Raw genomic sequence first — 15,346 nt, forward strand, 5'->3', positions numbered from 1 at the left:
GGCATGGGACCGTTTGGAGGCTAGGTTCTTGGACTTGGTCCAGGGCAAACGGTCAGTAAGGGAATATGAGGAAGAGTTCAACAGGCTCAGGCGCTTTGTGGGGAGGGAGTTGGAGGATGAGGCAGTACAGGTCCGAAGGTTCATCCGCGGCTTAAGGCCTGAACTCAAGACCTACTGCTCAGTTCGGACCTTCTCCAGTGTGTCTGAACTGGTTGAGAGGATGGCAATGCTGGAGACTAACCTTGCAGAAGAGGCTAAGCACAAGGTGAAGAGCGTAGTGGTGGCTCCCGGGCAAAGTGGTGACCGGAAGAGAAAGAGGGACCAGGCTGAAGAGGGTAAAACCTCAAGTGGTAAGCCTGTGTGCCCTAAGTGTAGTAGGAACCACTATGGGGAGTGTTGGAGAGCCATGGGCGCTTGCACTCGTTGTGGTAAGATGGGACACTTTGCTCGAGAGTGCCCAAATGTGGGAGGTGACCGGACTTGCCATTCATGTGGTCTTAAGGGTCATCTCAAGAAGGACTGTCCAAGGCAATCTGATGGACAGAACAAGAACAGGAGTGGGGGAAGCAGGCCGGACCAGAACCGGGGTCAAACCTCTACTCCAAGGGTGTATGAGCTGTCCAAGGATGTGGAAGAGACAGGGCCATTCAAAGCAATCACTGGTAACTACTAAAACTTATTTTCTTTTTATTTTTGGAACTATGCATGGTACGGAACCTAGAATGGTTAGGAACTTAGATGGGGTCTTTGTAGGGACCTTGTGTATTGGTGGTGTGGAAACACATGTTCTGTTTGATACTGGAGCCTCACATAGTTTTGTGAGTCCAGAGATGATTGGGAAAGGATTGTTTTGTATTGGTTCAGGGGATGATCCTGGGGTTGTGGTTGCGGCCGGAGGCCAAAGGATGCAATCACAAGGCCTAGTAAGGGATATCCCGGTTATGATACAAGGAGGGCATTGCCTGTGGATCTTGTAGTGGTTAGCCTTAAGAATCATGAAGTGATCTTAGGGATGGATTGGCTTGGAAAGAATCGGGCCACCTTAGATTGTCACCGAGGAAGGGTGCAATTTGAGAGTGGGTGTGGACCCCCGATCAGGTTCCAAGGTATCCGACCAACCTCGGGTAGCTTAGTGGTCTCAGCGGTCCAAGTGGAAAGTATGCTGAGGAATGGTTGTGAGGCCTGGTTGGCGACCATTAGCACTAAGGAGGTTGTGGGGGGTGGTAGCCCGGACGGGATACGTTTGGTTCAAGAGTTTAGTGATGTATTTCGGGCGCTTCAGGGTGTGCCTCCTGATAGGGCTGACCCGTTCATGATCGAACTTGAACCTGGAACGGTCCCAATGTCCAAAAGTCCGTACCGGATGGCACCAGCCGAGATGGCTGAGTTAAAGAAACAACTTGAGGAGTTGTTGGATAAGGGGTTTATACGCCCAAGTGTGTCCCCATGGGGAGCACCAGTCCTCTTTGTCAAAAAGAAGGATGGGAGTTTCAGGTTGTGTATTGACTACCGGGGGCTGAACAGGGTTACTATCAAGAATAAGTACCCTTTGCCCAGGATTGATGAGTTGCTAGATCAGTTGAGAGGAGCCAAGTGGTTCTCGAAGATTGATTTAGCATCAGGCTACCATCAAATCCCCATTGCACCTGAGGATGTACAAAAGACAGCATTCAGGACAAGGTATGGCCACTATGAGTTTGTGGTCATGCCATTTGGACTGACCAATGCACCAGCAGCCTTCATGAAGATGATGAATGGCATCTTCCGAGATTTCTTAGATGAATTTGTAATCATCTTTATTGATGATATACTAGTATACTCTAAGACTGAGGAGGACCATGAGAGACATCTCAGGTTGGTGCTGGAGCGGCTAAGGGAGCAGCAACTCTTTGCTAAGTTGAGCAAGTGCAGTTTCTGGCAAAAGAGTATTGGATTCCTAGGCCATGTGGTGTCTGAGGAAGGAGTATCTGTTGACCAAGAGAAGGTCAAGTGTATACAAGAATGGCCAAGACCAAAGAATGCAACTGAAGTGAGAAGCTTCTTGGGTTTGGCCGGGTACTACAGGAAGTATGTCAAGGGGTTTGCAAGTGTGGCACAACCCATGACAAAGCTTACTGGTAAGGATGTGAAGTTCATATGGTCTGATGCATGTGATAAGAGCTTTCAGGCCTTAAAGACCAAGTTGACCAGTGCACCAGTGCTGGTATTGCCTGAGGCTGATCAACCATATGTGGTTTACACAGATGCATCCATCACTGGATTAGGCTGTGTGCTCACACAACATGGGAAGGTCATTGCTTATGCCTCGAGGCAATTGAGGAAGCATGAGGGCAACTACCCAACCCATGACCTGGAGATGGCTGCGGTGGTATTTGCTCTGAAGATATGGAGGTCCTACTTGTATGGTGCTAAGGTTCAGATCCTAACCGACCACAAAAGTCTCAAATACATTTTTACTCAGCCTGAGTTGAATTTGAGGCAGAGAAGGTGGATGGAATTTGTGGCGGATTATGATCTTGACATTGCTTATCATCCGGGCAAGGCAAATCTGGTGGCAGATGCATTGAGCCGGAGGAGAGCAGAGGTGTCAGCTGAAAGAGAAGCGGATGTATTGGAGGGGATGATCAGGTCTTTGAATCTAAACACCTTAGTCAGTGAGGATGAACCTCTGGGACTGGAGGTTGTGGACCAGGCCGATCTCCTTAGTAGAATCAGACAAGCACAATGCTTGGATGAGAATTTGCAAAAGGTTGCAAAGAATGACAAGACTGAGTACCAAACGGCCAGCAATGGCACCATTTTGGTACATGGGCGTGTGAGTGTTCCGAGTGACCGAGGGCTAAAGGAAGAGATTATGAGGCAAGCTCATAAGTCTAAGTTCTCAGTGCACCCGGGGCTGAACAAGATGTATAGGGACATGAAGAGGTATTACCATTGGGTGAGAATGAAAGCTGATGTGGCCGAGTGGGTGGCTAAGTGTCCAACTTGCCAACTGGTCAAGGCAGAACATCAGGTTCCCAGTGGTTTACTTCAGAACCTCCCTATACCTGAGTGGAAGTGGGATCACATCACAATGGACTTTGTGACTGGGTTCCCAACAACAAGGGGTAAGAAGGATGCAGTTTGGGTGATTGTGGACCGACTGACCAAGTCTGCACACTTCTTACCAATCAAGAAGGGTGATGGGGTGGATGAGATAGTGAAGATTTACATTGATGAGATAGTGAGGCTGCATGGAGTGCCGGCCAGTATAGTCTCTGATAGAGACCCAAGGTTCACCTCTTACTTCTGGAGGGCTTTCCAAAAAGCCTTAGGAACTAGAGTGAACATGAGCACATCCTACCATCCCCAAACAGATGGACAATCGGAAAGAACTATCCAGACACTAGAAGATATGCTTAGGGCATGTGTACTAGACTGGGGCGACTCATGGGAGAAGCACTTGCCACTGGTGGAGTTTGCCTACAACAACAGCTTTCACACCAGTATAGGCATGTCTCCCTATGAGGCATTGTATGGGCGGCCTTGCAGGACACCCTTATGCTGGACCCAAGTGGGGGAGCGCAGCATAATAGGTCCTGAGATTGTGGAGGAGACCACTGAGAAGATCAAGTTGGTCAAGGAGAAGATGAAAGAAGCACAAGACCGCCAGATAAAAGAAGGAAACATCTTGAGTTTGAGGTTGGTGATCTAATCTATCTCAAGATGATCACATTCAAGGGAAGGGCCAGAGTTTCTGGAAGAAAGAAACTGGACCCAAGGTTCCTAGGTCCGTTCAGAATACTTGAGAGAGTTGGGGCAGTGGCTTACAAATTGGATTTGCCATCCGAGATGGATGCGTATCACAATGTGTTCCATGTGTCTCAACTAAGGAAGTGTCTGACCGACCAGGACATTGTGTTGCCTGAGATTCCAAAAGATCTTGGTAAGAACCTCACCTTAGAAACAAGGCCGGTTCGAATCATAGATAGAATGGAAAAGGCAATGAGAAGGAAAACGGTATCTATGCTTAAGATAGTATGGGAATTCAATGGTAAGGACATTATCACTTGGGAAACCGAGGCAAGGATGAGGGCCGAGTATCCTGAGTGGTATAGTCAGTATGTGGATGGTGAGACATCAAGTCTGAACTCGGGGACGAGTTCCTTCCAAGTGGGGGAGACTTGTCATGTCCCAAGTTCTAGATAAGCCATCCGGATGGGCCATGGTGCGAGGACAAGCACCAGCCAGGTTATGAGACCTTAAGGCAAGCGTATCATGGTCCATAAAGGGGGTTAAGTGCATCAGGAAGCTGAGACTTGACCGGAATGAAGGAATGGTAAGCTCAAAGGAGCTGGACGAGTGTTTTGGTAGCTGGCCATGAAGTTTTGGTAGCTCGGGCAGCTCGGGAAGGAGTGGGGCAAGCTCACCGTAGCTCAGGCAAGTCTAAGACAGCTCCAGTAGCTGGCAGGTCAGCTCACTCAGCTGGGGAAGCTAGTGACCAGCTCACCTCAGCTGGACGGAGTGTTCGGCTCATGTACGGTTGTACCGGACCGTGAGCGGTTATGGGTCCGGCTCGGTGGTGACATGGTCAGGTGAGACCATGGAGCTTGGCAAGTGAGCTAGGCACCTGGAGGAGTGTTGGAAGCTGGACATCGATCAAAGGGAGCAGTTGGGTAGCGGTTTGGCCGAAGGGATGCAAAAGGGAACGGTTGGCGCCTTTTCGCCCAAACCGTGTAACCGTTCGTCCCAACCGCCTGTCGATGACATTTCCTATAAATAGGAGTCATTGTTCATCGATTTGGGCACGAAAACAACTAGGCAAACCTCTGCCAAAATTCTACCAGAAAGAAAGTAAAGAGAAACCGGCGGTAAGGTGTTATCCGAGTGGTGTTCCGGTGAGTTTTAATCGGTGGAATCGGTTCAGGCAAGGACATGGCAGGCGGGCAAAGTGATAAGGACAAGAGGAAGGAGACAGAGAAGGATGGAGGCGCAGAGGAACGCACACCTAAGGTACTGATGCACTCCGGATGGTAACCGCGCAAGACCGTGGGTTTATATGGTCTGGCCGGTTGAACCATGATGAGTTGGTTGCATCCGTTTCTTACTTTCCCTTTATCAATCTCTTCCCTACTATTTTCTGATGTGTTCTGAGGGTTTAAACCCGCGGACAAACCCCCAAGGTTCGGATTGGTCAGAGTAATCTCTCCGCGGCCTTGGTTGGGGAGGTAAGGTCCGATCTCATGGTTCCCAAGGGAACTATTGGGGTTTGGCGATTGTAATCTCTTAGTTGGGATTTATAAGGAATTATCAAGGTGATAGGTTCGATTTATAACATGTATCAAGGGTTGGTCCAGTTTGGCCGGTTGGCGGTTCATGGTCAAAGTCTATATGACTGAGGCCGGTTCTGAGGAATCCAATTGGACCATTCTTTTAGTTTGGATTTATCATGATTTATCATGTATAGTTTAGAGTTTTTGGCCGAGTGTTTAGTAAGGCCAGAGATGGGAGTTAGATGTGATCTAGGATCCGGAACCATGTATTGATTAGATTGATGTTAGGCTATCGGTTCATATGGATATTCATGTGTTGTGGTTTGGTTTCAGGAACAAGCAGTGATCGTGGTAAAGCAAAGGAGTCTTGAAGACTTGGCCGTGGATGGATGTGTGATGTGTGTCTAGATTAGTTGGACTTATGATTAGCCTATTGTGCAAACTTGTGTGGATTGAATATTGTATGGATCACATTGACTTATATATATAAAAATGAGGTTTCTTTTTATGCTTCCGCTTTGTACTTGTCAAATATAAACCTCACTTGATTGGAAATGACTTAGTATTGTTTGGACTTAAACCGGCTCAATTGAACTTAGACATTTAGGTAAGTACTTGGACTGGTTGGATCAAGGGATCCAGGTTCGGGTCTTACATGTTCCTTGACACTTTTCGTGCCGGGGTTTGGTGATCTCCGGAAGCTATGTGCACGACCCAGCCTTGACCGGGGACGAAACACATAACCACGGAATCGGAAGGCATGGATTCCGGTAAAGAAACCCAGCCCACCGAGAGTGATGTTTCAACGTTCTCGGGGTCATTCTGTTTCCAGGATACGACAATGATCCTTTCCGCAGGTTCACCTACGGAAACCTTGTTACGACTTCTCCTTCCTCTAAATGATAAGGTTTAGTGGACTTCTCGCGACGTCGCAGACGGCGAACCACCCACGTCGCCGCGATCCGAACACTTCACCGGATCATTCAATCGGTAGGAGCGACGGGCGGTGTGTACAAAGGGCAGGGACGTAGTCAACGCGAGCTGATGACTCGCGCTTACTAGGAATTCCTCGTTGAAGACCAACAATTGCAATGATCTATCCCCATCACGATGAAATTTCAAAGATTACCCGGGCCTGTCGGCCAAGGTGTGAACTCGTTGAATACATCAGTGTAGCGCGCGTGCGGCCCAGAACATCTAAGGGCATCACAGACCTGTTATTGCCTCAAACTTCCTTGGCCTAAACGGCCATAGTCCCTCTAAGAAGCCGGCCGTGAAGGGATGCCTTGTAAGACCTGAACCTGGATCCTAAGACCCAACTGATCCGCGGCCTTAACCTAATCATCTATGTGTAATTGGCCGGTTTATGTCCATATTTTTCTAAGTCATTTCCAAGTGATCTGAGGTTCATATACATTTAACAAGCAATGCGGAAGCTAAGTAAACATTCATCTTTATTAATATAAACCATGTGATCCATACAATGTAGTAATATCAATCAGTTTGCACAATAGGCTATGATAAGTTCAATGCTATCTAAACACACATCACACATCCATCCTTGGCTTGAGTCTTCACAGCTCCTTGGCTTTCCCACGATCCTGACCAGATCCTGCATTCATATAAATTTCATCAAATACACAATCAAACCGATAACCTAGCAACAAGTCTAACAATGCATGGTTAAGTCCCTTAGAACTAGTTTCTGTCCCAAACCTTGATCCACTCGGATCGGTCCCTAAAAATTATACAAACACCATGATAAATCATGATAATTCACCACTAAGAGAATGGTCAAGTCAGAACCCACAGGACAGGTCCGGATCATGCCGATCTCACCCTAGACCCGCCACCATGGTCACAACTTACCACCTCTAAATCGATGATATAAATTCATCCTTTCACCATGATAATTCATGATAAATCCCAATTAAGAGATATATGAAGTCAGAATCCCCAAACCTCAACCGGAAGTTAGAGATCCAACCTTACATGCCCAACCAAGGCCATGGAGAGTTTATACTGACCAATCCATGCCCTGAGGGTCTGATCGTGAGTTTAAACCCACAGATAACAATAATATGAATTATAAAAGAGATAGAATGGAAGAGAAGGGAGAACGGATGCAACCAACATCACTTGGTCCATACGGACCATCCATCCGGACACACGGTTCACGGCGATGGTAAGTGGTTAGCATCACTAACCTTAGGAGTGGCCGACGATGGGTTCTGATCCTTCCCACTAGCCTTCTCGGTTCCTCTTGTCTCCATCTTCACACGGTTCCTTCCCACAACACCTCCTTGGTCGCCGGACAAGAACAATCCACACCGCGCACTCACACGGCCAAACAAGCAAACCGCCGGTCTCTTTCTCTCTTGGATTCTCTGGTAATTTTGGCAGAGTTTCCCTTCTATTGTCTGATGACAAATATCGATGCCCAAGGTCTATATTTATAGACAAAGGCACGGGTAACCGTTTTTGGGCGAATGGGCGCGAGTGAATGGCCGAATGGACACATGCGGTAAACCCCGCATCCTTTCGGTCCAACCGCTCCTCAACTGCCTCTCAACTGCTCCCATACATCGAACTTCATCCTTTGGCGCATTGCCAAGTGCCTGGCCGTACCACCAAACGCCCTTGGTCCCATCCGGACCGCACCACATCCCACCGGACCATAACCGCTCACGGTCCGGTCACACCATCCCAACTCCTAACACTCCTCCAAGCTGAGATGAGCTGACCACCACTGTCACCAGCTGAGTGAGCTAACATTCCAGCTACTGGAGCTGACCAGAACTCCTGTGAGCTACTGTGAGCTCTCTCACACTTCATTCCAGCTGCCCGAGCTTGATTCACACTCCGGCCAGCTGCCTAAACCCTTGTCCAGCTTCCTTAAGCTTGAACCTTCCTTGCCTTGGTTAAGTTTCAGCCTTCTGATATCCTTAACCCACTTGCCGGACCATGATACGCCTTGCCTTAGGTCATTAGACCTGATTTGGTGCGTCCCCTCGCACCATGGTCCATCCGGCCGATCCTATCTAGGATCGGGGACATGACAAGTCTCCCCCACTTGATAGGGATTCGTCCTCGAATCCAAACCAGGTGCATCCTCACTTACATACTGATCATACCACTCAGGGTACTCGGCCTTCATTCTTGCCTCGGTTTCCCAAGTGATAATGTCCTTGCCATTACTCTCCCACACTACCTTGATCATAGGTACTGTCTTCTTCCTTGTTGCCTTCTCTGCCCTATCTATGATTCGAACCGGCCTTGTCTCTAAGGTCAGGTTCTTACCAAGATCTTTGGGAATCTCAGGCAACACCACATCATGCTCAGATAGACACTTCCTCAGTTGGGACACATGGAACACATTGTGGTATGCATCCATTGCTGATGGCAAATCCAACTTGTATGCCACTGCGCCCACTCTCTCCATGATCCTGAATGGACCCAAGTATCTAGGATCCAGTTTCCTTCTTCCAGAAACCCTGGTCCTGCCTCTGAAGGTAATCATCTTGAGATACACTAGGTCTCCCACCTCGAACTCAAGATGTTTCCTCCTCTTGTCCGCATAGCTCTTTTGTCTATCCTGAGCCTCCTTCATCTTCTCCTTCACAAACTTGATCTTCTCTGTGGTCTCCTCCACAATCTCAGGGCCAATCATGCTACGCTCCCCCACTTGGGTCCAGCATAATGGTGTCCTGCATGGCCGCCCATACAAAGCCTCATATGGTGACATACCAATGCTTGTATGGAAGCTATTGTTGTAAGCAAACTCTACCAAAGGCAAGTGCTTCTCCCAGGTCTCTCCCCAATCCAAAACACATGCCCTTAGCATGTCCTCCAACGTCTGGATCGTCCTCTCTGACTGTCCATCAGTCTGAGGATGGTAGGCTGTACTCATGTGTACTCTTGTGCCCAATGCCTTTTGGAAAGCTTGCCAAAAGTAAGATGTGAACCTCGGATCTCTATCCGACACAATGCTTGCAGGTACACCATGAAACCTCACTATTTCATTGATGTAAATCTGCACAATCTCATCCACACCATCCCCCTTCTTGATTGCCAAGAAGTGAGCCGACTTGGTTAGCCTATCGACCACTACCCAAACAGCATCCTTCTTGTTCCTGGTCGTAGGAAAACCAGTCACAAAATCCATGGTGATGTGATCCCACTTCCATTCCGGAATGGGTAGGCTCTGGAGTAGTCCACTGGGCACTTGGTGCTCCGCCTTGACCAATTGGCAAATGGGACACTTTGCCACCCACTCGGCCACATCAGTCTTCATGCGCACCCAATGGTAATACCTCTTCAGATCTCTGTACATCTTGTTCAGTCCAGGATGTACTGAGAACTTAGACCTATGAGCTTGCCTCATGATCTCCTCCTTGAGTTCCCTATCGTTAGGAACGCTTATCCTTCCATTGACCAAGATGGTACCATTGCTTGTGGTTTGGTACTCAGTCTTGTCATTGAGAGCAACCTTTTGAAGGTTCTCATCCAGCTTCTGAGCTGCACAAATCCTGGTAAGGAGATCGGCCTGGTCCACTGCCTCCAACCCCAATGGCTCATCAGCACTAGCCAGGGTGTTGAGGTTAAGTGACCGGACCATCCCTTCCAATATGTCAGCCTCCTTCTCAGCTGAAACCTCAGCCCTTCTCCGGCTCAAGGCGTCAGCCACTAAGTTGGCCTTCCCTGGATAGTAAGTTATGTCCAGATCATAATCTGCCACAAACTCCATCCACCTCCTTTGCCTTAGGTTCAGCTCAGGCTGAGTAAAGATATACTTCAGACTCTTATGGTCTGTAAGTATCTGAACCTTAGCACCATAGAGATATGATCTCCAAATCTTCAAAGCAAACACCACAGCTGCCATCTCTAGATCATGTGTGGGGTAATTACCCTCATGCTTCCTCAATTGCCTTGATGCATATGCAATGACCTTCCCATGTTGGGTCAGTACACATCCTAGTCCAGTAATGGAGGCGTCTGTGTACACCACATAGGGTTGGTCCTCCTCAGGCAGGACAAGGACTGGTGCACTAGTAAGCATGTCCTTAAGTGCAGAGAAACTTCTCTCACACTCCACTGACCATACAAACTTAACATCCTTTCCTGTCAACTGAGTCATAGGCTGTGCCAAGCTAGCAAAGCCCTTCACAAACTTCCTGTAGTAGCCGGCCAGCCCTAAGAAGCTTCTGACTTCTGTGGCATTCTTAGGCTGAGGCCATGCCTTTATGGCCACTACCTTCTCCGGATCAACAGACACACCTTCACTTGACACAATGTGTCCAAGGAAGCCAATGCTCTTTTGCCAGAAGCTACACTTGCTTAACTTAGCAAAGAGCTGCTGCTCTCTCAACCTTCCCAGCACAGCCCGGAGATGCCTCTCATGATCCTCCTTGCTCTTGGAGTATACAAGTATGTCATCTATAAAGATGATTACAAATTCATCCAAGAAGTCTCGGAAGGTACCATTCATCATCTTCATGAATGCTGCTGGTGCATTGGTCAGACCAAATGGCATAACCACAAACTCATAGTGCCCATACCTGGTTCTGAACGCGGTCTTCTTTATATCACTTGGTTCAATTGGGATCTGATGATACCCTGAAGCCAAGTCAATCTTGGAGAACCACTTTGCTCCCTTAAGCTGATCCAACAGCTCATCTATCCGAGGCAATGGGTACTTGTTCTTGACAGTAACCCTATTGAGCCCTCGATAGTCAATACACAGCCTAAAGCTACCATCCTTCTTCTTCACAAAGAGGACTGGTGCTCCCCAAGGCGACACACTAGGGCGTATAAAACCCTTATCCAACAACTCCTCTAGTTGTTTCTTTAGCTCGGCCATCTCGGCAGGAGCCATGCGGTAGGGACTTTTTGACATTGGGGCCGTCCCTGGTTCCAGTTCTATTATGAATGGGTCCGACCTATCAGGGGGAATGCCCTGTGGGGACCTAAACACATCCTCAAACTCACTGACCAGCGGAATCCCGTCCGGGTTACCACCCCCAACAACCTCCTTAGTGGTGATTGTGGCAATATAAGCCTCACAACCCCGCTCAAGCATCCTTTCCGCTTGGACCGCTGATACCACTAAGCATCCAGAGGTTGGACGAATACCTTGGAACCTGATCGGGGGTCCACACCCACTCTCAAACAGCACCCTTCCCCGGTGACAGTCTAAGGTGGCCCGATTCTTTCCAAGCCAGTCCATACCCAAGATCACCTCATGATTCTTGAGTTGGACCACAACAAGATCCACAGGCATTACCCTGTCCTGGATCACCACTGGGATATCCTTCACTCGTCCTAATGAGGGCATCAATTGGCCTCCAGCCGCACTCACTAGGCCAGGATCATCCCCTGTCCCAATCTGGAACAAACCCTTTCCGACCAAACATGGACTCACAAAACTATGTGTAGCTCCAGTGTCGAAAAGTACATGTGTTTCCACACCACCAATACTTAGGGTCCCTACAGGAAACCCAATCTAAGCATCTAATCCATTCTAGGTTCCATACCATGCATTTCTAAAAATTTAAAAGGAATAAGATCAGATCATTACCAGTGATCGCCATGAAAGGCTTGGCCTCATCAGTGTCCTTAGACAACTCATAGACCCTTGGTGCAGAAGTCTGGCCACGGCTTGGTTCCGGCTTGCTAACCTCAGACCTCATCCTGCCTGATCCAGCCTGAAGCTTAGGACAGTCCTTTCGGAAGTGTCCGGCCTTCCCACACTGGAAACAAGTCCTAGAGTCACCACCAGCCGCTTGACCACGACTCTGATCCGGTCCAGGACAGTCCCGGACGGAGTGATCCATCTTGCCACACCTTGTGCAAGCTCCCATGGCTCTCCAGCACTCACCACCATGGCGTCTTCCACACTTTTGGCACTCCGGCCTTCCACCTGAGGTCTTACCCTCATCACTTGAATCTCTCTTCCTTTTCCGGTCACCAGCATGACCAGTACCACTTGCCTGACTCCTACTCTTGAGTCTGGCCTCTTCAGCAAGGTTAGTCTCCAGCATTGCCATACGCTCCACCAACTCCGAGACAGTACGGAAGGTACGGACTGAGCAGTAGGTCCGGAGCTCGACCCTAAGGCCTCTTATGAACCTGCGGACCTGAACTTTCTCATCCTCCAACTCCTTACCCACATACTTCCTGAGCCGGTTGAACTCCTCTTCATACTCCCTGACTGACCTACGCCCTTGGGTCAAATCCAAGAACTTGGCCTCCAAACGATCCCATGCTTCAGCTGGGAAATACTTGTGGTTGAACTCAACCTCAAAGTCAGAGAACTTCTCAATAGATCCATTGGTGCGCTTGTCCACAGACAGCCACCAGTTGTGTGCATCTCCCTCCAGGAAGTGCACTGCTATGTCTCTCTGGTACTCCTCAGGGCACCTTGTAGACTTGAAGTTCCGGGCCAGCCTGTCCCTCCATTCATCCGCCTCCATAGGGTCAGCACTTCCAGCAAAATGCTTTGTCCCTAGGCGAGATATGTGCTCTAGCACCTTCAGGTAATCCACCTTACCAGATCTTCTAGCTGGCGGATCAAGTTCAATCACCTCATCAACTGGTGCAACTTGTCCAGCAGCTCCTGGTACCACCACCTGAACTTGTGGAGCTTGCCCCACGGATGAATTCACCAATGGAGTGATTACTTGGGTCATAGCCAGCATCTGACTACCCATGAGCCTGATTGCATCAAGCACCTCTTTCATGGTAGGTTCCACCAGCTGGTTTCCTTGGTTAGCTCCACCATTGGCTGCACCAATGCCTCGGCCGCCCTGATCACCAGCATGTGAGGACTCTCCCTCAGCCTCCATGTCATCTTGTAGCTGCCTTGCAGCTTCCTCAGCTTGCTCTTGCAGCTGTCTAGCTAGTTCAGCTTGCTCCAGCTGCTGCCTAGTCTCTTCAGCCGCCTTTTGCTGCTGTTCCACTAGACCTCCCTGAACCTCAGTCGGAATGATCCGAGCCAAAGGCAATCCAGTTGCACTGTCCACGCCAAGACTTGGATTGGGCAGCACCACACTTGGATTGGTTCCATCCGCGCCACCTGGGCCAGATGCTCCAGCTCCATCCTTAGTCCTCTTGGACTTGCTCCGACTCTTACCACCCTTAGGAGCATCAAAAACAACACACAAGATCAAGGTTAGTAACACTTAACCAATGATCCATCAAAAACAGTTCCTAATACCAAAAATAAATCAAGCCCTATACTGTGAGACTCCAGCCGGATGTGTGATGATCAAACCATAACCCCCAAGTCCTAGAATCAAGCATGCTCTGATACCAACTTGTAAGACCTGAACCTGGATCCTAAGACCCAACTGATCCGCGGCCTTAACCTAATCATCTATGTGTAATTGGCCGGTTTATGTCCATATTTTTCTAAGTCATTTCCAAGTGATCTGAGGTTCATATACATTTAACAAGCAATGCGGAAGCTAAGTAAACATTCATCTTTATTAATATAAACCATGTGATCCATACAATGTAGTAATATCAATCAGTTTGCACAATAGGCTATGATAAGTTCAATGCTATCTAAACACACATCACACATCCATCCTTGGCTTGAGTCTTCACAGCTCCTTGGCTTTCCCACGATCCTGACCAGATCCTGCATTCATATAAATTTCATCAAATACACAATCAAACCGATAACCTAGCAACAAGTCTAACAATGCATGGTTAAGTCCCTTAGAACTAGTTTCTGTCCCAAACCTTGATCCACTCGGATCGGTCCCTAAAAATTATACAAACACCATGATAAATCATGATAATTCACCACTAAGAGAATGGTCAAGTCAGAACCCACAGGACAGGTCCGGATCATGCCGATCTCACCCTAGACCCGCCACCATGGTCACAACTTACCACCTCTAAATCGATGATATAAATTCATCCTTTCACCATGATAATTCATGATAAATCCCAATTAAGAGATATATGAAGTCAGAATCCCCAAACCTCAACCGGAAGTTAGAGATCCAACCTTACATGCCCAACCAAGGCCATGGAGAGTTTATACTGACCAATCCATGCCCTGAGGGTCTGATCGTGAGTTTAAACCCACAGATAACAATAATATGAATTATAAAAGAGATAGAATGGAAGAGAAGGGAGAACGGATGCAACCAACATCACTTGGTCCATACGGACCATCCATCCGGACACACGGTTCACGGCGATGGTAAGTGGTTAGCATCACTAACCTTAGGAGTGGCCGACGATGGGTTCTGATCCTTCCCACTAGCCTTCTCGGTTCCTCTTGTCTCCATCTTCACACGGTTCCTTCCCACAACACCTCCTTGGTCGCCGGACAAGAACAATCCACACCGCGCACTCACACGGCCAAACAAGCAAACCGCCGGTCTCTTTCTCTCTTGGATTCTCTGGTAATTTTGGCAGAGTTTCCCTTCTATTGTCTGATGACAAATATCGATGCCCAAGGTCTATATTTATAGACAAAGGCACGGGTAACCGTTTTTGGGCGAATGGGCGCGAGTGAATGGCCGAATGGACACATGCGGTAAACCCCGCATCCTTTCGGTCCAACCGCTCCTCAACTGCCTCTCAACTGCTCCCATACATCGAACTTCATCCTTTGGCGCATTGCCAAGTGCCTGGCCGTACCACCAAACGCCCTTGGTCCCATCCGGACCGCACCACATCCCACCGGACCATAACCGCTCACGGTCCGGTCACACCATCCCAACTCCTAACACTCCTCCAAGCTGAGATGAGCTGACCACCACTGTCACCAGCTGAGTGAGCTAACATTCCAGCTACTGGAGCTGACCAGAACTCCTGTGAGCTACTGTGAGCTCTCTCACACTTCATTCCAGCTGCCCGAGCTTGATTCACACTCCGGCCAGCTGCCTAAACCCTTGTCCAGCTTCCTTAAGCTTGAACCTTCCTTGCCTTGGTTAAGTTTCAGCCTTCTGATATCCTTAACCCACTTGCCGGACCATGATACGCCTTGCCTTAGGTCATTAGACCTGATTTGGTGCGTCCCCTCGCACCATGGTCCATCCGGCCGATCCTATCTAGGATCGGGGACATGACACGGC

At 48.7% G+C, this 15,346-nt stretch overlaps 1 protein-coding gene across 1 annotated transcript; it reads right to left on the reverse strand.

Annotated features, from left to right (window-relative positions):
- Positions 1-12,278: 12,278 nt before the first annotated feature.
- LOC130504738 (uncharacterized) lies at positions 12,279-13,387 on the reverse strand (the record flags this gene model as incomplete). The annotated part of the gene is made up of 2 exons (XM_056999367.1): positions 12,279-12,310; positions 12,385-13,387. Coding segments are annotated over 2 exons (1,035 nt in total), but the record flags the coding sequence as incomplete, so codon positions are not given.
- Between the last annotated feature and the right edge of the window lie 1,959 nt (positions 13,388-15,346).

The sequence above is a fragment of the Raphanus sativus genome, unplaced genomic scaffold (assembly GCF_000801105.2).
Source record: "Raphanus sativus cultivar WK10039 unplaced genomic scaffold, ASM80110v3 Scaffold1772, whole genome shotgun sequence".
Classification (NCBI taxonomy): Eukaryota; Viridiplantae; Streptophyta; class Magnoliopsida; order Brassicales; family Brassicaceae; genus Raphanus; species Raphanus sativus.